The sequence below is a fragment of the Peromyscus maniculatus genome, chromosome 5, assembly GCF_049852395.1.
Source record: "Peromyscus maniculatus bairdii isolate BWxNUB_F1_BW_parent chromosome 5, HU_Pman_BW_mat_3.1, whole genome shotgun sequence".
NCBI classification, from domain to species: Eukaryota; Metazoa; Chordata; class Mammalia; order Rodentia; family Cricetidae; genus Peromyscus; species Peromyscus maniculatus.
Window position 1 is genome coordinate 136,372,736 of NC_134856.1, and position 22,011 is coordinate 136,394,746.

Here is a 22,011-nt window from a genome sequence, read left to right on the forward strand (position 1 = left end):
CTCACCCCGTTCCCAGCTCCATCCCACCCTACATGAGGTCCATTTTGGTCCTTACCCTATCCCTGTCCCTGTCAAGCTCCCCATGAAGCCAGGCCTGGGTTGTCAATGGCCCATTTCCTCTGCAAGGACCCTTCCTGGTCTACCACCATCACTTCCAGGGCCATCCAGGGCCAACTGCACATCCTGTCCCAGCTCAGACACATGCTTAGCAGGGCACACCTCCTTACCTATTCACCAGCCCCTCCAGCTATACCAGCCTGCCTGAGTCCACTGGGGTCCCTCTCCCGAACCACACCCTCCCTCATCCCTGCCATTATGACCTTATCTCAGCCATTCCTACCCCACCGCAGCTCATCACCTTGCCATTCCAATCATTTTCTTCCTGGATGGGGTATCCAGGAAATCATGTCTTCTTTTCCAAACACCATACCTCCTAAGTAACCCCAAGTAGGTCTCCAAAGCCACTCCAGGGTGAACCTTCACCTTCAGCACCTTTTATTTCCCAAAGCTCTGAGCACAGAAGTGCCTGGGCCTCAGAAAGGTTCCTATGGGGAAGTGCCTCCAGGCATTCTTTCCTGTGGAATGGGGTCGCTCCAGAAAACCTTTCCATCACCATCAAGCCTCCCAACCCACTTCCCGGGGAGATGACAGAACCCAGAGCCTCACCAAGCTTTCCCGGGGCTAATCTGTGAAGAGGTGGTGGTTTTCAGTGGGTCTCCTGGTTCTGATCTGGTCAATCATCTATGCCCAGGAGCCAGAATGTACATTCACTGCAATGCTTTGGAATGGGATGAAGGGGAGGGGAGGCTTTGAAAACTCTGCGTTTCCCAGGCCCCTGCCTCAAGAGCTCTGGGCGCCCACTGTAGCCATGGACCCCTATCCCTGGCAGTTTCTCCACCACTCATACCTAGAGTGGGCCCCAGGAGTGGTCAGTCCTAGAGCCTGGGCCCTGGATGCAGGTGGAATGCAAGGGTGATGGCAGAGGAAAATAGTGATGTCTCAAGAGGGGAAGGGAGGGGTGAGAAGGCAGGGTGAGGACAGAGCAGTTTGCTGGATCACTAGACAGGGGAAGAGTGCCCTCCTGGGGAGGGAGGAGGCTTGGAGGTTCAGGCACGGGACTAGGCATGGGCATCTCTGGCCCCAGCTCCTTCCTGCTTCTTCCTACTCCCCATCCTTCCTGTCTCCCCATCCTCCTGCTTAGCCCATTTCAGATCCCAAAAACAGACCCACAGGCTCTTCGGAAGGCTGCTCCTCAGATCCCCAGACCACCAGCTGTCTCTAGCCACACCCACTTCACCTCCCATCTGTATCCTTTTTTGTTCTGTTTAGTTTTAAAAAATATTTTATTTGGCTGGATATGATGGCCCATGTCTTTAATGCTAGCACTGGGGAGGCAGAGGCAGGCAGATCTCTGCGAGTTCAGGGCAGCCAGGCTTATGTTATGAGACTCTGATTCAAAATAAATAACAAAAATCCAAGTTCTTTCTCCTTTTTGTCTTTAATTTTTAGGTTAGCATACAGAGTAATGAGCCCCATCACAATATGGACCATTGTTTTCCTTGTCCTTTGTTCCCCTCCACCACCCCTTTTTCCTTCTGGCTGGCTCCCCCCCCCCCCTTTTGTCGTTTTTTGTTTGTTTTGGTTTTGGTTTTTGGTTTTTAAGACAGGGCTTCTCTGTGTAGCTCTGGCTGTCCTGGAACTCACTAGCAGATTGGGCCGGCCTCGAACTCACAGAGATCCATCTGTCTCTGCCTCTCGAGTGCTGGGATCAAAGGCATGCACCACCACCATCCAGCTGCTTTCTCCAGTGCTTTAAAAAAATTTATCATTGCTGGGGTGGAGGTGGCACATGCCTTTAGTCCCATGCCTCCCTCTTGGGAGGCAGAGGCAGGCTGATCTCTGCGAGTCTGAGGCCAGCCTGGTCTACAGAGTGAGTTCCAGGACAGCCAGGGCTACACAGAGAAACCCTGTCTCGAAAAACAAGCAAAATTAACTTTGTGTATGTGTGTGAGTACAGGCACACACACGTGCCACAGCCTTCCTGTAGAGGTCAGAAGTCATCTTTCAGGAGTTGTTCCAAGGATGTAAAGCAGGTCTTCTGGCTGGTGGCACTTGTACCTGCTGGGCCATCATCCCACAGGGGGTGGGGAGTTGTTTAGTTTTTGTTGTTATTTGAGACAGAGCTTACACTAACCCACATTGGCCTCCAGCTCTGTGTAAGAATGCTGGGAGACCAGCATGCGCCACATACTGGGCTTGTCACCTTGGGCCTGGTGGGCATGAGGTGACTGTAATCCCAGCATGGGGCAGCAAGGGGCAAGAAGAGCATTCTCCCCTGCACAGGGAGCTCAAAGGCTATGAGAGCCCCTGCTTCAAAAACAAAACAAAACCAAACAGCTGGGAGTGGTGGCGCAGGCCTTTAATCCCCACACTTGGGAGGCAGAGGCAAGCAGATCTCTGTGTGCTCGGTTCGAGGCCAGCCTGGTGTGCATATCAAGCTCCAGGACTGCCAGTCTACACAGAGAGACCTTGTCTCAAAAACAAACAAACAAAAACCCAGTAATGAAACAGTTTTAGGACTGGAAAAACAGCTGAGCAAACTGAAGAGTTCATGTCTGGCCAGTGTTAGGTCCTTAGTATGGAAGGGGAAAAGAGAAAAAAAAAAAAAACTATGCATAAATAGTGCATAAATCCCATAGCCCTATATGGGGTTTCTCTTACTTTCAAATGATGGAGCGTTCCACTGCTTATAAGTCATGGTCTTCACTCCTTACCCCCAGCCACCAAGTTTCTTGGCGTTTTTCTAGCCAAGGTCATCATCTTTAAATTACCAAATTCAGTTGCTCTATTGCAGCCATTTCCTTGACTGTCTCTGAGGAGAGGGTGGCCACTGCTCACTCCTCAGAGACCCTGTCTCCTTGCAGCCACTTAGTTGCCCCTGAAAACCACACCCAGTTTCGGTGGGTGGCTCCTTGGAGGTCCTCCCACTATGTTTCTCGTCTGCCACCCCTGGCATTGATCACCCTTCACATCACTGACATCTTGGCTTCTCCCACCCCCAGAGCTCCCCACACACACTGGGGGGCTGGTCTCATGGCTTTCGGGTCCCTAGAATAGAAAGGATGAAGAGACAGGGTTCCATTCAGAAACCAGCTCCTTGCTGTGTGCCTTTGGCTGAAGCACACTTCTCCCTTCTGAGTTTCCTTTTGAGAACCTGTTAGAAGGTTAAGATGGGCCTGGATGGCAACTTAGAACATGGGAACCCCCTTCCCCTCCCCTGGCAGCCCTACCCTCCTCCCCCACACCTTGTAGCTTCCCCCACACCTTGTGCTCCCCCACACCTTTCAAGGTTTCAACACCAACACAGAGGGGAGCATGTGGGCCGCAGGGCTTCTCAGCATCAGCTGGCAGAGCCTCCCCTGGCCTCATCCTGCCCCTTCACATCCTACCTAGCACACCTTCAAAAGTGCCCCCTCATCATTACCAAGCTCAGCGCTTCCCAGGCATCCGCCTTGGCTCTGGGCCAAGCACATTAGCTCTGCTTCTCACAACACCAGTGTCCTCACCAACTGTGCCTGCCATTGGTGTGACTGCAGGCAGATGTGAAGTGCCTCTGTGTGGTTGGTTTTGCTTTGTTTTGAGGCAGGGTCTGTATCTCAAATTCCCATCTAGCAGGGATTACCATGGTACCTGGCTTCAGTGTGACCACTCCCCTACCCCCCCAGCACTCCCCCTCCCCCCACCCCCGCTCCCCACCTCCACCCCCAAGCACTGGAGATGTCACAGTTTGCTTCCTGTTGCTGTGCTAAACCACCATGACCCAAAGCAACTTGGGGAGGAAAGGGCAGATTTCATCCCACAGGTTACAGTCCATCATGGAGGGAAAGTAACTGAAGGAGAGGCCATGGAGGGAGGGGCGCTGCTTACCAGCTCTCTCCCTGACTCTCTCTGCTTGCTTTCTTATTCAACCCAGGACCACCTGCCAAGGGGTAGCACCCCTTTAGTGGGCAGGGTCCTCCCACATCAATTATTAATCAAGAAAATGCCCTACAGATTTGCCTGCTGGTAATCTGATGGATCTGAGCTATATTTTTAGGACCCTTTTTATTTAAAGACAAGGTCTCCCTATGTTGTCCAAACTGGCCTGAAACTCACTCTGTAGCCCAGGTAAGCTTTGAATTTGTGATCCTCCTGCCTCAGTCTCTCATGCAGCTAGGATGAGAGGGCCTGGGATATCTGGTGTGGCTAGTTGGTTGATTTTTTTTAAGTATCTAGGAAGAGCTTGAAGTGCAAAAACACACAAGTAGGTGCTCTGGGCATGTGCAGGTGCTCTGGGCGTGTGCAGGTGCTCTAGGCGTGTGTAAGTGCTCTGGGCGTGTTGGCTGCTGGGGCAATGATTTGCCTAGAGGCACACAGCTGAGTGGCTAAGTCCACATCACTTCAGCATAGCATGTCGCACGCGTGCTCCCCAGCACAGGAATTTCCTTGATCATGGACTAAGCGTCCTAAAATTTGGTCAGCAGTTCCAGAAGCTAGACGAGGGGTCTGGGGATGGAGTCAAGGAGCAGAGGGCACTGCTATGGAGGGGCTGCAGTGCCCTGGATATCCGTGCTCCAATCTCCTCACCATTCCTGCTTTTATCTCTTGATTTTTCCTGTACCCTGTAATCCAAGCCTTGTGGACCAGACCTGTGACCCAAGTCAGTCCAATGGAGCTTCTGAGGGCCATAACAGGGTGTTCCAGTGATGGACCCCATGAAGAAGCAGAGCCAAGGAAAGGGGGTAAGCCACCATCAGCTGTATCCAGCATGTCATGGCTGAAGCCACCAACTAGTTCTGGAAATTTATCTTCATTTTTTTTCTTAAATGAGTTTGAATTTCAGCAATAATTCTTCCTCATCTACATGGTCCCTAGGTTCTAGTCATTTTTGTCAGTGGCCAGGGATGTGGCTGAAACCTGAGTTGACCTAATGGCCCCAAGACGGAGCAAAGGGTCCTGGACCTCCTCTTCAGTCTCCCCAGCACTAGGTCTCCGGGGTTCTCTCCTGGCTCTGCGTTGGTAAGCATTTCTTCCTACTATGATGGCCCTGGAATCTAGCTTAAGCCTCTCTCTCTCCTCCCATTGGAAAGGGGCCCCTTCCAATATTCCCAAGGATGGCTGTGGATCTCTGTGTACCTGCTGCTCCCTGGGTGGGCAGCCACCAGGCCCTTTCAGCCTACCGCCTCCATTCCTTTCCTGTAGCAAGGCTTGGAGAGGCGGATGTGTGCCTTCTGTGTGTACCCAGGCCATGTGGGGCTGAGCCCAGGAGAGGCAGCGCAGACGCCGTCAGTTCTGGAGAAACAGTCCTCACCCTCCACCTCCCCTCCCTGCTGACTGCAAATGAGTTCAAGTTGCTCAAAGCAGGAAAAAGCCCCTCCCTCACTGGCTGCCCACGCAGACCCCTACTATGGACTCTGCCCTGTTGGCTGGGGACACTGTACTCTCTCCAAGGGAGCTAATGGGCTCTCCTGCCTGGCATAAAGACATTCATTTCCAAGGGTTGGCTCTGGCTGCACAGCCTCACACTCCAGCTTGGGAACAGGGTGATCTCAGCAGCCCTGGGGGGCGGGGGGGCGGGGGGGCGGTGGTGCGGGTTAGACTGAAAGGGTGGGGAGAGGACAGGTCACTAGGAAGTCCCTACACCTCTAGTCCATGGGACGGTAATTTCTGGTCATTCTGGCTGGGTGGCTCTGGCATGTCACCTTTGCCTCTCTGAGCCTAGAGTCCTGTGTCTTAGTTTTTAAAGATGGTCTTAATGTGCAGCTCTGGACTGCGTAGCTCCCTCTGTGTAGCAGTCTGTCATTGAATTCCCACTCTCCCCCTGCCTCGGCCTCCCAGAGTGCTGGGATTACAGGCCTATGCCACCATGCCTGGCTTGAACCATCACTTTTAACAGGCAATGGAGTAGCCAGGTCCCAAGCACTTGCTTTACAGTCCCTAGGATCCAGACAGGTATGTGGTATTTCTCTCCCGTCCTCTAGCTTCCCTCTGATGCGATGCAGCCATGCGGCTCTCAGTGCTTCTCCTCACGCCCCTCTTGGGCCCTCTAGCTCCCTATCTTCAATCACACTCCTGCGGCCACTGCAGGCTCTCTACCCTATCTTGTTCTCAGCTGACTATGGGCCTCTCGTCCCCCACCCCCGCCACAGGCAAGCCTCTTCAGAGCTGTCTGCAGGCTCTCCACACATACACCTGTTCCTCTTTAATCCTGGCAGTGGCCCAGCTCTTTGCTAAACTGATCTGGCAAATGTCACCTTGTTTTGAAATACCATGGGGACTCCTTGGCCTTATCTGCCTGGTTGACATTGTTGGCAACTCCTGGAAATGCTCTTGGCCTGTGTGGAGGTCCTGCTGGAGTGCCCTGCAGGCCTTCATGCTGTCCCTGGCGGCTCCCTCCGCTCTCTGTGCCCAGCTCTGTTTCTGCTCTGGGTCCCTTGTCAGTTTTCTGTGAATCCCTACCTATCCTCACACTGGATTTGGCCTGCATTTATTATTTTTTAAAACAGGATTAAAACAATAAAATGCAGCTGCCAATACTAAAACTCCAGCTCTCGCACGAAGCACGTGAACCTGCACACATGGTTGCTAATCTGGCAAATCTGGCTTCACTGCCTGGAGGACGCGGCAGCCCTGTGCTCAGGACAAGGGGTGGCTACCCCCAGAAGGGTGCCTGGCAGCGATTTCCACCCACCCTGTGCTCTTGCTCTTTGGTATCCATGGAAACTGAGGATGGACGGAGAGGGCTTCACAGTTCAAGAGAAGCAGAATACTTTCCCCTGTGAACTAAAAGATGCTGCATTTAATATGCTCAGCATGTCTATGTTGAAAGACAGACACAACCTACCTGATCCACTCCCGGAGTTACCTGCTGGGGCCTGTGCCTCGGCTCTCCCCAGGCGCTAATTACAAGCATTTATGTTGAGTGCCCTGCCCCTGGCCCAAGTTCACTCCTGAATTGAAGCTAAGGTGAAGCTAGACTTGAATCTTCAGCTGCTTCCTAGAACTGTCTCCTCAACATCCGTAACACTTCATTCATTAAACAAACATTTACTCTACCTATGTACCAGATGTTCTAGGCTCTGCAGGATAGCAAAGACTAACCCTCTGAGACCTTTTTTTTCCCCCATAAAAGGGATCAGCCTGACGGTACTTAAGACAGGGTCACCCAAAGAACACGTGGCTGTGAGCACACCAGGTTGTTCTGACCCGAGTCCCCTCTTCAGTTCCTCGCCTGTTCAGGCTTGAGACAGAGGACAGTCCCTCTAGGATGGTAGAGGGCATCAGTGGGAAGTAGGAACCCTGGGAAACAATGTGCCTCTACTAAATCCACCAAAACCTATCAAATACAGCAGGAAGGATGGCTCAGTGGTTAAGAACACTTGCTACTCTTCCAGAGGACTGGGGTTTGATTCCCAGCACTCAAGGTGCTCACAACCATCTGTAACCCCAGTTCCAGGGGACCCAATGCTCTCTTCTGGTGTCCACAGACACCAGGCATGAGACTGATCTATGTAAGTAAAGCCCCCATACACATAGATTAAAAAAACCATAAATGGCACAAGGCAGAAGCAGGCTTCCTGGAGGGTACTGGCTTACAAACACAGCACCACCAGCCAGTCTTAGGGCAATACACGCAGCTTCACGCCTGGCTCAGAGGCTGTACTGGTTACCTTGGTTACATGTCTTGACATTTTTGAGCCTCATCTAGAAAATGAATAACCAAGGTTGGGAGTATAGCTCAGTTGGCAGAGTCCTTGCCTACAATGTACAAAGCCCTGGGTTCGATTCCCAGCACTGCATAAAGCCAGGTGTTATCCCAGCACTCAAGAGGTAGAGACAGGAATTTGAAGTTCAAGATCTTCCCTGGGCTACATAGTGAGTTCAAGGCCTGCCTTGGGATACATATAAGCTTTGTTTCAAAAACAAAAACCAAACAAACAAAAGCAAGAGTCCCAAGATGTGACAGGCGCCTCATGCTGCAACCTCTGCCTTGGAGAGGTTAAGAGAGGAGAAGCAACTGACACTGGAAGCTGGCCAGGTGACAGTGAGTCCCAGGCCAGCCTGGGGTACAGAATAACAACCTGTTTCCAAAAAACTAACAAAGCCTGGCAGTGGTGGCAAACGCCTTTAATCCCAGCCCTGGGCAGGAGGCAGAGGCAGGCAGAGCTCAGTGAGTTCAAGGCCAGCCTGGCCTACAGAGCGAGTACTGGGCCAGTCAGAGAAACCCTGCCTCAAAAAAAAAAAAAAAAAAAAAAAAAAGAAAGAAAGAAAGAAAGAAAAAAGAATTGCAGTCTAGAGAGATGGCTCAGTGATTAAGAGCATTGGCTGTTCTCCAGAGCACCCAGTTTCAATTCCCAGCACCCACATGGCAGCTCACACCAGGCTGTAACTCCAGTTCTAGGGGACCTGACACCCTCACACAGACATACATGCAGGCAAAACACCAATGCACATAAAATAAAAATAAATTATAAAAAAAAATTGCAGGCACCTGGCAAGGTGGGTGGGGAGATCACATGACAAGCAGGCAGGCTCAGTACATATTAAACACTTAGCAACATCGTCCATGGATTCCTGGGGCTTGTCGCTGGGTCTCCAACACTGCCTTTCCCTGGAACCTCTGTGTCTGCTCTGCCCGCAGACATTTCACATCCCCATCTGGGGCTTGAGCTCCAGCAGATGACAGGTGGGCTCACCTGGCAGTCGCTGTCCACGTCTCACATCTGCAGACTCACCCCCAACTCGGACCTACTCTAACCTCCAAGGTGGGCCCGACCAGTGGCTTCCTTCACAGCTGTGAGCACTGGGCCCAGCACGTGGGGTCCGCACTGTACTTCCTCTCGGTGATCATGAAGCTTCCACATCCCATGAGGACCACTAAGAGGCTCCGCTCCAAGAACTGTCTTAACCCCCACTTCTGCCTCAAGTCCCACCATCCCAGATGCCAAGTGGGAGACACAGCACACAGCTAGTACAGGTTTATTGTGGTTCTGGAGTGAGCGGGCCTGGCAAGGCCAGCACCGGTGAGGGATGGTGGCGGAGGAGGTGCAGCTAAGGGACGGTGAAGGTGACACAGGTTCAGGGGACCCCAGGATCCGGCCAGGAGTTGGGGGTGGGGACAACCACTGCCAGCCCTACCCAGCAATGTTGAGGGTGATCAGTCTAGACTTTTCACCCTTCAGGCGGGGTGGGGCGGCCATGGCGTGTGGAAGGTGCTCATACGTGGGAGAAGGCATGGCTCTTGCAGAGGGGCTTGTCCTTCTTGGAGTAGAAGGTCTTTCCTTCCAGGTTGATTTGACATATCTGAGGACAAGGAGGGTCCAGTCCCATGAGGCTGGGGGAGTGGGAGAGGCCGGTTCCCAACCTCTCCTACATCCCTCAGGCAGGAGATGGGCGTGGGGTGGTGAGGAACAGAAGACAGACAGACAGGCAGACAGACAGACACACACAGACACACACAGACACACACAGACACACACACACACACACACACACACACGCACACACAGACACACACACACATGCACACGCACACGCACACAGACACATGCACACGGTGGGGGTTGTGCTTACTGCGCAAACAAAGCATGTGTCATGCCAGCTGAAGCCCAGCGCTTCCAGGAAGCGGTCTCCAGCGTCAATCTTGAAGTCACAGCCTCGACATTTTGTGCCAAACATCTTCTCGTAGTCTGGAAATGGGGCCAGAAAAGTGGGTCTGTATTTACCCCTGTCCCTTACCCAGCCCCTCCTTGCCTTCTCCAGGCCACCAGATACCTCGCTCGCAGTAGGGCGCCCCTTCTTCCATATAGAAGGCTCTGTTGCGGATGGGCGTTTTGCAGGCGGCACAGGTGAAGCAATGCACATGCCAGGTCATCTTCAGGGCATGCATGATCTCCTGGAAGGGGCCCGGGCACGGTCAGGTCCAGCCCATCCCCAGAACACAGGAGGGCTGGCACGAGCCCTCCCGCTGCCATAAAATACTACATTTACATATGTACAGCTCCCAGAGCACCACTGCAACTCTCCAAGTCCGTATGCATTAGGTCTCAGACTTGCACGTCTCAAACAGCTCCCAGACTCTCCATCCCAAACCTGCTCCGCCCACAGTAAATCCCTCCATCTGTTCAGGCCAAATTCCACCTCCTCTTTTTTTTTTTTTTTTTAAAGTAGTCTCATATAACCCTGGCTGGCTTTGAACTCCTGATCCTCTGTCTCCACCTTCTGAGGGCTGGGTTTTCAGGTGTGTGCCACCACGTCTGACTCAAAATTCCCCTTTCTCATGCCCCCTGCCCCAATCAGTGAGTACTGATATGTCCACCTCCAAGACACACCCAGCCTTGTGAAAGTTAAAACGCCTGCTGGATACAGAATTCAAATGGCCTGCACAATTTATTAAGATCCTGTCTTAAAAAAAAAGCCAAGTCCTGTGCAAAATCCAGCAGTCAGGCCTGTCCCGTTCCCTCCCCTCACCCACACGCTGATCCTGCCACACCAGCCTTTCAACCACCACTGAAACGCCAAGCACACCAGGCTGGGACTACATCCCAGCTGTCCTTCTGCCCAGACTGGTCCTCTCCTCAAGTCTCCCCACCTCTGACTTTCACTTCCTGTACACCTGTCACTCACAGGGCCCCTCTGACGCCAGTGAGCACTCCAAGCCACCTCTCCACGCTGGCAGGGCTTCTCCTCTACTATCCTGTACCACTGACCTCACTACCATCCTCCCGACAGTGGGCTTGCTACTTAGTCTCTTCTCCAGTCCTTCTTAGATGTGGGAGACACCGAGCATCAACGGCACTAGGAACGAATCCATTCCGACGGAGCCTAACCCACTGTGGGTCCTCAGTGTCCCCGGGACAGCCTGGCCATCCTGAACTGTTAAGTCCCCACGGCCAGAGGCTGTGTAGGGTGCCTGGCCACTTTATCCTCTTGTAAAGCATGGCTACCTATCTCGGGAACTGCGTACCTGAACCCAGTCTTGTTGGACTGTTTAGAGATCAGTCCCAGGTTTGCAGCCAGTGACTCCAGGTCCTTGTAAGGCCCGGATGGGGTGTTCAGTGGGCCCAAGTGGAGCCTGAATCACTTGGGGATTACTTGGACTGAAGCAAACAGTGGTTCTGACACGGTCACTCAGAATGACTTGAAACCTTTAGTTTTTCTTGGTGCTGCAGACAAAACCCGAGGACCTCATGTACTAGGCAAATACCCGACCAGTGCACTATGCCTAGCCCAGATTTGTAAATGATGCTTCCTGACTCAGAAATGCGAGTGTGCCAGATGTAACTTTGGGGGACATCTTAGCTCTGGGATGACTCTACATCTGTACTGTATCAAAACTACACCGACTAGGAGTCTCTTTGTCTGGCATCCTACCACCCCGGCACAGACCCAGGTCCACTTCCTCCTCGCCTTCTGACCTGCCTTCAGTTCCAAACTCCTCCTGTTATCCCTCACCCTTTTCAAGTGCTGCCTGTGACACAACCATTCTGCTTGTGGCCTTCTCGGGGATCCGGCTTGCGCTCCCTTCCTTTTTTTTTTTTTTTTCCTGAGACAGGGTTTCTCTGTGTAGCTTTTGGTGCTTTTTCCTGGAACTTGCTCTGTAGCCCAGGCTGGTCTCGAACTCACAGAGATCCGCCTGTCTCTGCCTCCCGAGTGCTGGGATTAAAGGCGTGAGCCACCACCTGGCTCTTCTGCTTTATTTGAACGGAGTTTGGTCTTTTAGGTTGGAGAGGTTGCTTAGTGGTTATGAGTACTTGTTCCTCTTGTAAAGGACCCTGATTTCTTTTCCAGCACTCACATGATAGGTCACAACCATTTGTAACTCCAACTCCAGAGGACACTTGTCTTTCTGATCTCTGAGAGCACCAGGTGTAAATGTGGTGCACATACATTCATGCAGGCAAAATACTCAATACCTATAAAATAAATACACCAGCCGGCATAAAAGCGCACGCCTTTAATCCCAGCACTCGGGAGACAGAGCCAGGAGGATCTCTGTGAGTTTGAGGCCAGCCTGGTCTACAGAGTGAGATCCAGGTCAGGCACCAAAGCTAAATCCAATCTTGAAAAACAAAACAAAAAAAAACCAAAAAAAAACTTTTTAAAGGCTGATCTTTTAAGAGTATCTTGGCTAGCTGAGTGGTGGTGGCGCACGGCTTTAATCCCAACACTCGGGAGGCAGAGGCAGGTGAGGTCAGCCTGGGCTATGGAGCAAGTTCCAGGACAGCCAGGGGTGTTACACAGAGAAACCCCCCGTTTCAAACAAACAGAGTATCCTGGCTGTTATAAACTGAAGCCATTATTAGAATGTTTTTATTTTCTTCAGGGAGCGTCTCACTGTGTAACCCAGGCTGGCCCGTCACTCACAATCCTCTTGCCCCTGCTTCCCAAGTGCTGAGATTAGAAGCAAATGCCACCATGCCTGACGAGGCTTGTTTGTCCATGGAATGGAACCAGGGCCTTGTACATGCTATGCATTCTCTACCACTGAACAATCCTCAGCTGTTAGGCTGTTGAGGATCCTGGAGACCCATGCTGAGATCTCCACATCTGGCAGTTGCTAAACACTACTGGACACTGCCGACAGGCTCAACATTTACTTCCTGGCCTGCCCGCCTGCCCCCCTGCCCCCCTGCCCGCCAGCCCACCCCACTCACTCCAGTGATCTTCTTCTTGCATTTGGCACAGCTGGGTGCATAGCGCACATCATAGCAGGAGGGGCAAAAGATAGCCCCCTTCTCCTCGAAGAAGCCGCCCTCATCCAGGACCTTCCCACACTGGCTGCACACAAACTCTTCAGGGTGGTATGCGTGGCCCAGGGCTACCAGGTAGCGGCCCCTGCAGGGAGAGGGGATGTATGCAAATGAGGTAGACACTCTAGGAGGAAGGCAGGAGTGGCTTCTCCAAGAGGGACCAAATGTCAAGGGAGCCCTTACATACTCTCTTGATGATGGAGCAGTTTTGGTGCCCTGGTTTGGGAGTTGATGGCTTGAGACTACCAAGGCACTCCTGGGGGACTACTGCCCAATGTGAGGATGAAACCTCAACAGACCCCAGTGAACACCCTGTCCTGCTTGCCTGTTCCATTTGGCCTGAGCAGGGGCCTGCAGGCCCAGGATAAACAGGGGTGTCGGGAGGGGATGTCTTACAAATCCTCTACCTAAGAGCTGATGGGAGACAGGAGCAGCCCGCCAGGGCCAACTAGGAAGGTTCTAGAATCTGGCTCTGAGGGGCTATGTGACTTGGCTAGGCTCCAGGGAGCAGTGTACTGAGTGGGGTACCTGTGGCCTATCGGCTCTGAGAGCAGCCGCTTAGCAGAGACCAAGCGTGAGGGGAAGCAGCAGACAGGGAGGCCTTCTTTATCCCGAGAGTGGCAAAGTGAGAGGCACAGCTTCAGGGTGCTGCTGGCACCTCCCAGCTCTCACTGCTACAGATTAGTGTGCGTATGGTAGCAAGTGTAGGATTAAGAGCCCGAGGATGGGGGCTGCAGAGAGCGCCCAGCTGTTAAGAGCACTGGCTGCTCTTCCACAGGACCCAGGTTTGAGTCCCAGCACCCACAGGAAGGCTCACAGCCATCTACAACTCCATCCAGTTCCAGGGAAACCCAACACCCTTTTCTACAGGTTTCTGTGGGCACCAGGCATGCCAGGGGTGCCCAGACACACACACAAGCTAACCACCCATACACAAAAGGTAAAATAAATTTACATAGATCTGAGGTTCCAGGCTAGATCCCTCTCTGCTTCAACCAAACCCTTAATTCTCTCTGAGTAGCAGCTGAGGCAGGACAAGCGGATGGACCAGGCCAGGGCCAGGCTGCAGGGCGGAATGACCAGGGTTGGAAGGGAGGGACACTCACCGGATGATCTTGTGGCACTGGTGGCATACGGGGGTCTTGCCATTACTGCCGGCCCCTCCTGTACCTCCTCCAGCTGCAGCCTGCACTATGGAGGTCCGGTTCTGCAGAGGTGTGGGTGTGGCTGGCTGGCTATGCCGGGTCAACACCGTGCTGGTTTTGTCTGGGGCATAGCGCTCAGCAAACGCAGGGTCCACAGCCCAGGGTGGGCGGCTGGTGGGGCTGGGGGTGGTGGGGCCTGACAGCCAAGGAAAGGAGATCCAGAGGGGTATTCAGGGAGCCCAAAGTGCAGAGGGTAGAGCCCAGGGTAGCCTACAAAAGCCCACCACCCCTATGGCCACGGAGGGTACCCACCCTTCTCCAGACCCAAGCCCACTCTCTTACCAGGCCAGGGTTCCTGGGGTACAGTTGAGGCTGGGGCTGGGGCTTCTGTCCTGGGCACCTGGCTGCAAGATCTGCCATTCAAGGCCCTGCCTGGCTGAGGCTCTGGGCATGGTCCCACCCCCTAACTTCTGCTGGGCTGGCCCCATGGGGAAGCTCAAGGGTGTGAGAGCTGCTGGGATGGGTTCCAGGTCCCTCTAGGGTACAGGTAGGAAGGGGTGCTTCCCCTAAGTAGGCAAGAGCTACCTGGTCTGCTGTGGAGTGTGGAAGCAGGGCGGGGCTCCCGCTCCTATGGTAACCTTTGGGTCTCCTCTGATACAGGAGAGCCACAGTAAGGCACGTCCATCTTTGTTAGGTACGTCCTCCCACTGAGAAGCAGACTGCAGGGCCCGCACCAAGTCTAAAGCATCTAACACCCCGGACCGTACCCCAAACACAACCAGACCCAAGAAGACAGAAGACAGAGGCGAAGGAAGCAGGGCCGAGAATGTTTATTTTCATGCTCAAGGCAGTGCAGACCGGGCAGACAGCAGGACCACAGGGCCGAGAGGGAAGGCAGTGTCAGACGAAGCCAGGCCCTGTCTGTGCCGGGCGGGCTGCCAGCACCAGGCCAGGAGGTTCAGGCCAGGGACACGAAAGCGGGAGGTAGAAGCTGGGGGCACCAGTGAGGTGCCCGGGAGGGAGGGAGAGAGAGAGGAAAGCAGAGGGCAGCAGGCTGGAAGGGCCAGGCTATGACTGCACGTTGAGCGCGTGGGCAGAGCGCTGGTGGTGCCAGTCCCGGAGGCGTGTATAGCGTGGGCTCTGTAGCTCCAGGACATACTTTTCCCTGAGGGGCAGAGAGAGAGGAGGAGGAAGTGAAAGAAGGAGAGATGGAAGGGAGGCAGGGAGGACGGAGGGAAGGAGAAGAGGAAGGGAGAGAAGAGGGCCCCGGCCGGGGAGGGCCAGGAGCAGATGAGGGGCGGTGGCTGGAAAGGAAGCGCGGGAGGTTAGGGAGAGGGGCTAGCGCCCGAGCCTTTACCTTGACTTCTTCATGTACTCCTCATCCGGGTCTTGCACTGGAGGACAGAGGCAGGCATTGACCAAGAGAAACAAGGGTCACCCCAGCCTTGAGTCCTGGCAAAGTCAGGCCTGGCTAAGGCCTAGCGAGTCCGCCCTGACCTGGGCCAGCACTTACTGAACTCGGTGCCCGTGAGGTGGGCAAGGATGCGGAAGGAGCGGGACTGGCCTGTGCCCGGCCGTGGCCGCCAGTCTTCGGTATTCTCCGTCAGCCGCTGCTTGCTGGCATCGGGGACCAGCGGTCTGAGCAACTGTCTGTGGGAGGGGTGTGGCTCAGGACCTCTGGTCCTGGTGAGCACCAGGGCACCCCTCCCAGGATTTGATGTGCATGGGCTACGGGGGGTGACCGGTGAGGGGGGAGGGGGAGGGGTGAGCAAAGGGCCCTGCCGGGTAGGTGGGCCGGTAGGAGATGAGAGATGGGGGGAGGGCGGCCAGGGCAGGGAGGGGCTACCACCCAAAGTGTCAAAAGGGAGGAAGAAAGTGAGAGGAAGAGGGGGCTCACTGACTTGTCAGGGGTCTGCACCTGCGAAGGGAATAAGACAGAAGGGCAGATAAAGGGACAGACACGGGAGAAGGAAGAGGGGGAAATCAGAGCAGTGAGAGGGAGGCAGGGGGCCGATGAGGGTCTGAGACTCAGCTGGCCCAACTCCACACCCCAACCCCGGGCTGCCAGGAGGGCAGAGCCCGCGCGGGAGCAACAGCCTTAGGTGGGGCCCTATGCCCGGGGCCCGATGCCCACAGCCCACCCCGCCGCCAGGGGTTGCTGCCACACGGTTAAGGGGCTGGGGTACGGCACAGACTGAGCAGTAGCGGGCAGCTTGTGTGTGCTTGTGAAGAGACTAGACGGTGTGGACAACAGACGGGGGTGGGTGGGCAGGGCTGACATACCCATTCTGCTGCGGGGTGCTGTCAGTAGGTGGGGGGGCCCCAAAGGGCCGGGCCGTCTTGTTGAGGGAGGCGCTTGGTGCAAAAGTGTACCTCGGGGGGTCGGCGGGAGGGGTCAGGGCCTGGGCAGAGACAGAGCCGGGCAGGGTGGGTGGGTGGGAGGGGAGCGGGAGCCGAGGTAGGAGCAGAGTCACCACCACCAAGGACAGTGACAAGTCCAGCTCCACCTACACATCTGGCCAGAGGCTAAGGGTGAAGGGGTAACTACGATTTCAAGGGGCCAATTTGGAAGTGATGAGCTTAACCCACTCTGGGCCAAGGGAGACCAAGGATGGGCAAGGCGCACACAGCACAGGCTCGTGGGAAGAAGCAGACGGACAGACAGGCAGGCACATGTGGCGCCCAGACCGTGCGGCAGCTCCTAGCTCCACTCTCTCAGTTCCCCAGAGACTGCCCATTCTGGCATCTGCCCTCTGCTCTTAGCCAGGAAGAGGGGTACCAAGGCTGGGCCAGGGAGGGCAGGGCAGCCCAGAAGCCCAAGGCCCTCCCTTTCTCAGCCTAGATATCTCCTGGACAACCTACCTTCTGTGGTTTGCTCTGGACAGGCTGGGCTCTGGAGAGAGAGAGAAAGCAGTGACAGCAGGTGGGTCAGGCCAGAGACTGCCTTCACCCCCCATCCTGTCGGCCCTATACCTGCTGAGACCCAGGCTGAGGCGCTCCCCACAGGCACGGATCTTGTTCTGGGCCTCGATGTGTGTGAGGTTTCCTGCGCTCTCGCCGTCGATGCTTAGTACCCAGTCTCCGACGGCCACGCCAGCCTGCGCAGCTTTGCCTCCAGGAGTGAGCTGTGGACAGGAATGGTCAGAGTCTCTCCATGGGTGCACACCCAAGCTGCACAATTTACCACCCTACCGCTGGGGTGTCCGTTCTTCTCTGTGGCCCTCCCTCACAGTCCGGACACTGCGGGCAAACAGCCGCCTTCAGGCTAATGCCCACACTTGCAGGTCAGGACCACAGCCCTTGAGGTCGCTGCTGGTCTGTTCTAAAGGCTGTTTCACCCACAAGATTGCCCTCCACCGATGTTATCTACCTGTGTTGCTACAAAGGCCTAATAGGGTTGATCGGCGTTACCCACCTCAGGGTCCTGACAAGTGTCCCATCTCATATCTGTGAGTCCCTTCCCCAGGCACTGAAAGCCTTCATAAATGTACTCTTGGTCCACTGTTGCATACTCTTTTGTTTATTTATTTATTTATTGGTGACCTAAGCCCACCACTTCCCAGAAATCAGCCAGTGCTGGTGGCCACCATTCCACCAGACCTACTACATTCCCTTATTTGCCACACAAACTAGAAATTCCCAACTCAAGGTCAAAAGGATTGGAGACATGGTGGTCATCCCCAGGTCTGAAATCACAGGGCCACTCACTCAACCATCGGGCAAAGGGCCTGGCCCACACAAAGCAGGCTCAATTTACACTTTACAGGTAGTAGGAAAAGTGGAGTACAGGCTGCCAGAGGCCCCAGCAGGCCCTTAGGTGAGCTGATGCAGTGTGTACCGAAGCAGAGGGAAGGCTGAGATTCTGGAGATGTTAGGGACAGAGGCGCCTGACTCAGAGACTCAACAGTAGGACAGAACGGGGAGCTGGACTTGACAGCTCTATTTTGTGCCTCAAGGGGAGGTTAGCAGAGGAGAGAGCAGCTGAGTCAGAGCCCCTTTCTTTACCTGCTAACGAGAACTCACAGAACACCTAGTACCGACACCCCACCTCCCAACATGCTTACGGAGTCTGCGCTGCACCTTGCTCACACTCAGAAAACACTGCCCACCCCTGAGCTCACATCATCCAGTCAGCAAGAGGTGCAGCCAGGGTCTGGTCCTGGCTGGAAGGCTCCACCACAACAGGGCACAAGTGAGGGGTCACACACGGGAGAGCTCCCCATAGATTCTGGGGAGCTGGGTGGTGGTGGTGCACGCCTTTGGATTTTTGTGAGTTGGAGGCTAGCTTGGTCTACATAGTGAATTCCAGAACAGTTATGATTACAGAGAGACTCTGTCTCAAAATAAATAAATTAAATTTTTAAGAAATTTGAAAAAGAGCCAGGCAGTGGGGACATACGCCTTTAATCCCATCATTCAGGAGGCAGAGGCAGGAGCAGGTGGATCTCTGTGAGTTCAAGGCTACAGAATGAGATCCAGGATGGCACCAAAGCTACACAAGAGAAACCCTGTCTTGAAAAACAAGAAAAAAAGACTGGGCACCAGGCATGGTACAGTAGACCTGCAATGCCAACACTCAGGCATGCTGAGCTGACAGTTGAATTCCAGACCTTACCTGAAGAGACTCCTCCTCCTCCTCCTCCGTGCCTTGGCTAAGCCTGGGGTCTCCACGCCCCTCTCACCTTTATTTCACTCCCATCAGTCCCTTATCATGGGGACGGGGAAGGGACACCCTAAAGGGGAAGTGACTTACTCTTGGTCATGGTGAGTCAACAGAGGGAGACCTGGTTTAGCCACTCCTTCCTATACAGGCTGCTTCCTGAGAGGTGTGGGGTGAGGGGGGGTCTTGTGAGGAGCAGCAACTGGCTTCTTGAAAGGCGTGGAGAAGTGCGGAACTACTGCTTTATGGGGTGAGGAGGGGTGAGGAGGGCAGGAAGCATGTGGGGGTAGACTGGCAGAGTGGGAGAAGCGGCCTTGGGGGGGCCCTTTGGGAAAGGTGGCTAGCGAGATGGAGATGAAGGAGGGGAAGGGCCAGGGGGCCGGACAGTGTTATGGATGTGGGTGAGTCAGCCTGGGAGCTCCACTGAGCAGCCCAACCCCCAAATCCCAGACATTACCTCATTTTCCAGGCCTGGGCCCACGGCCAGCCCTAGCCCCTCCTCCCTCCCTCCACTCCGGGGTCAGGGGAGGGATAGTGAGCGAGCAGGCTGGCCTAACTTAAAAAAGACCACCCCACCCATCAGGGCCCCATTCCAGGGCAGGGCTCAGCTGGTGACCCCACCCACATGTTAGGGCTGCTGGACAAAGGAGCCCAGGGGCCAGAGTGCCCCCAACAGGCAACATCTGAGAGGCCATCATTACCAATGAAGAAACCAGGACCTCCACACCACACTGGCCAGCACTTTCCCGAGGGGAGGGGGAGGATGGGAGATGTATGTGTGGGGGAAGGGTCCACGGCTCTTAGTCACCCTGCTGGTTGGGGCAGATTCCAAGACAGCCCCAGGGAAGGATCCTGGGAAGAGTGCAGTCTGTATGCCTGCCTGCTCCGGCCACCATGTCCAGCTCCCACAGAGATGCAGCCATGATACCCCCTCTCCGGCTGAGCAGTGCTGGGAAATTCTCAGGCCCCTTTGGGCTAGGCTTGCCCTGGGCTTCCTGCCAACAGCTGCCTGCCTACACCATTGGCTGGGTGGGCCTCTCTAGGCAGGCGGATATCAGGGCAGGAAGTCCCTGCCCCTTTTTGCCCCCCAGGCCAGTGAGAGATACCAAGCTGGTGTGCTGGCCTCACTCACTCTGGCACCAAGTTTGCTGAGCCCTACCGACACAAATGACTGATGACCAGGTGAGGGCCACCACGGCGGCTGAGGGGCCTAGGCCTAGGCCAACCCTTTCGGGTTCTGTTGACTGGCCACTGTTGGCCATCCCAGCTGGGGCTGCATTCTTGGGCTTATAAGGCAATCCCCCTGCCACAGGGAGGAGTCAGCTCCCAGCCCCACCCCCTCATTGGAGCAGACTGAGGAATGGGAACAAGAATCCTAGAGGCTAGCCTCACTACACCTCTGCTTAGGGTCAAAGGCCGCTCCAGCCTGACTAGAACCAGCAGACTGAGACTCAGGTCCTCACTCAGCTTGGGAAGATATCCCCTTCCTTAAACTTACAGACAGAACAAGCCATTTTGTGCCTCAGTTCATATCCTTGCTCTGGCCGGGGCTTGCTGAATGAGCTCCTCCATCCCTCCAAGTTCTGTCACTTGGCAAAGCAGGACGACAATTGCTATTCCTTGGATAGCAGTGAAATTAAAGTGAGGTCCTGCCTGGCACCTGGCTCCACACACTGCTCTTCAAGCTAAGACACTTCCTGGGGTCGTCACCATCCCAGACTGCAGAATAGGCTTCCCTTGGCACTCACAGATGGCCAAGGGGGCTTGGTGGAAGAGCATCCTGTCCCATGTCAAAGTCGGGGAGCTGGGGTGGGGGTGGGGGTGCGCCCCTCTATCCATCTAGTTGGGAGTCCTTGCAATACGTGTCCGTTTGGACCCGGGTACTCCTGTCCTGTGGGCTCCCATCACTTGCTGGGTACGTGAGCACCCAAGGAGGCTGGGGAGTGCATTCCCCAATCTAGGCTCACCCGAGAGATGGAGAGGGGCACGTTGAAGTCCTTGCCCCCTTGCAGCCGGAAGCCCCAAGGTGCTGGCCCCTCCAGCACCACCTTGAAGGAATCCATGGTGCCTACTCCTGTGAGGAAAGAAGAGAAAGAGAGTGGCCCAGTGCAAACTGGCAGGCAGGTCCTGATCTGGTCACTAGCGTTGGCCAGGTCCCAGGAAGCACAGCAGACGCTCAGCACACACTGGGAGGCAGGTATCTTGTCGGGTTTGGCGGGGCTCCTGGCAGGCAGACCTCACAGGCAACACACAAGTCCGTTCCCCACCCTGCCCCCTGCCCCTGGGAGGGCGAGGAAAGTCCTCATCAGGCTGAACTGCTTTTCTCTTCCAGGGGTGGGCTGTGGGGCCAAGTGGCACTGCTTAGCCCATGCTAACCTGGAATCTCAGGAGGGCGGCAGGGTGAGTCAGGGGCCAGCTGCCCCTCCTTCCCCGGGTCCCAGCAGGCCGCTGGAGCCTGCTCGGACTATATAAGGCGTGTAAGCTGACACTGTGGAGAGCCCGTGGAGGGAGCACTTTAGGGGCTCGGGATGTGAGGGGGAGGGGTGGGGAGGAGGCCGCTGGAGCGGGTCCTAGCCATTTTGGGACAGGTCGAGGCAGCTGGCAGCCAGGGCGGGACCCCTGGGCACTGCAAGGGAGGAAACGGGGTACTGGCCCTGTGGAGAGTGACGGGGGCCATGTCCCTAACGCGTGGCCAGGGAGGGGAATCTCTTCTGGAAGCCAGAGAAAGTAGTGCCACCCACGTACGAAGCTCCCTTTCCAACGTGACTCTGTTTCCCCTGTCTCCCGCCCCAGCCCTGCGCTTGGCCGCGTCCTCACCGCACACGGTGGCGCAGGCGCCAATCAGCCCCACTTCGCCGCAGGAAGGCGGGGGCGGAGGCTGCGGCCGAAGCCAACCGAGGGAATCTGGCACAGGCCACGACCACCCACGCCCTCACCAGCGCCTCAGCAGGCCACAGGACCCCACGGGGTGCAGCCCATGAACCCCTCGCGGCCGCCCGTACCTGTGTGCCCGGCTGGGCCGCTGCTCGGCGGCCTCCCGGAGCCGCGCTGGGATCCGCCGCTGCGCTCTGACCCCGCCTCCGCGGACGCCACGCAATTTGAGCCCGCGGAAGGGGGCGGAGTCCTAGGCCACGCCCTCCCCAGGCCACGCGAGTGGACATCCCGGGGTCGGCGGGAGGCCCCACCCAGCCCATAAGCCCGGAGCCTCCCGGACAGGGGAGGAGAAGTCGGGCATTTACCCGGGCACTTGCTCTCCCGAGCCTGATCGCTGCCCAGCCTGCGCCCTGCTCCAGGCTTTCACCCGCGTCCCTTGCGCCTCCCACTGGCGAAGTGGAAGAAAAAGCAGCCTTTTAAAACACCCAGGATTTAGTGGTCTTCTCTCACCTTATTCTCCCCTTGTGGGGGTAAATGGAAT

At 55.4% G+C, this 22,011-nt stretch overlaps 1 protein-coding gene across 8 annotated transcripts; it reads right to left on the bottom strand.

Moving 5' to 3' along the window:
- Positions 1-9,002: 9,002 nt before the first annotated feature.
- On the bottom strand, positions 9,003-21,858 carry Pdlim7 (PDZ and LIM domain 7). 8 transcript variants are annotated; one of them, XM_015995696.3, is made up of 14 exons: positions 21,599-21,858; positions 20,564-20,670; positions 16,910-17,061; positions 16,799-16,829; positions 16,220-16,338; positions 15,834-15,854; positions 15,450-15,586; positions 15,294-15,330; positions 14,279-14,340; positions 13,898-14,132; positions 12,696-12,876; positions 9,814-9,934; positions 9,613-9,728; positions 9,003-9,342 (listed from the first exon to the last, which is right to left on the bottom strand). In XM_015995696.3, the coding sequence occupies exons 2-14, from the start codon at positions 20,657-20,659 to the stop codon at positions 9,256-9,258; spliced, it is 1,395 nt and encodes a 464-aa protein (XP_015851182.1). In that variant the 5' UTR covers positions 20,660-20,670; positions 21,599-21,858; the 3' UTR covers positions 9,003-9,255. The 8 variants fall into 8 exon arrangements, 7 of the variants coding, with proteins under 7 accessions (XP_015851182.1, XP_076429522.1, XP_006976850.1 ...); XM_076573407.1 differs by having other exon boundaries at positions 14,279-14,349; XR_013051666.1 differs by lacking the exon at positions 15,834-15,854 and having other exon boundaries at positions 14,279-15,101.
- Between the last annotated feature and the right edge of the window lie 153 nt (positions 21,859-22,011).

Bases quoted from the DNA above. Each gene is read 5' to 3' on its own strand.
- Pdlim7 (XM_076573407.1), bottom strand. From the start codon at position 20,659: ATGGATTCCTTCAAGGTGGTGCTGGAGGGGCCAGCACCTTGGGGCTTC. The intron at 16,830-16,909 runs GTATAGGGCCGA...CTCTCTCTCCAG, and splicing joins CTCAGCCTGGGTCTCAGCAG to AGCCCAGCCTGTCCAGAGCA. The intron at 9,935-12,695 runs GTGAGTGGGGTG...GGCCCCTTCCAG, and splicing joins GCAAGAAGAAGATCACTGGA to GAGATCATGCATGCCCTGAA.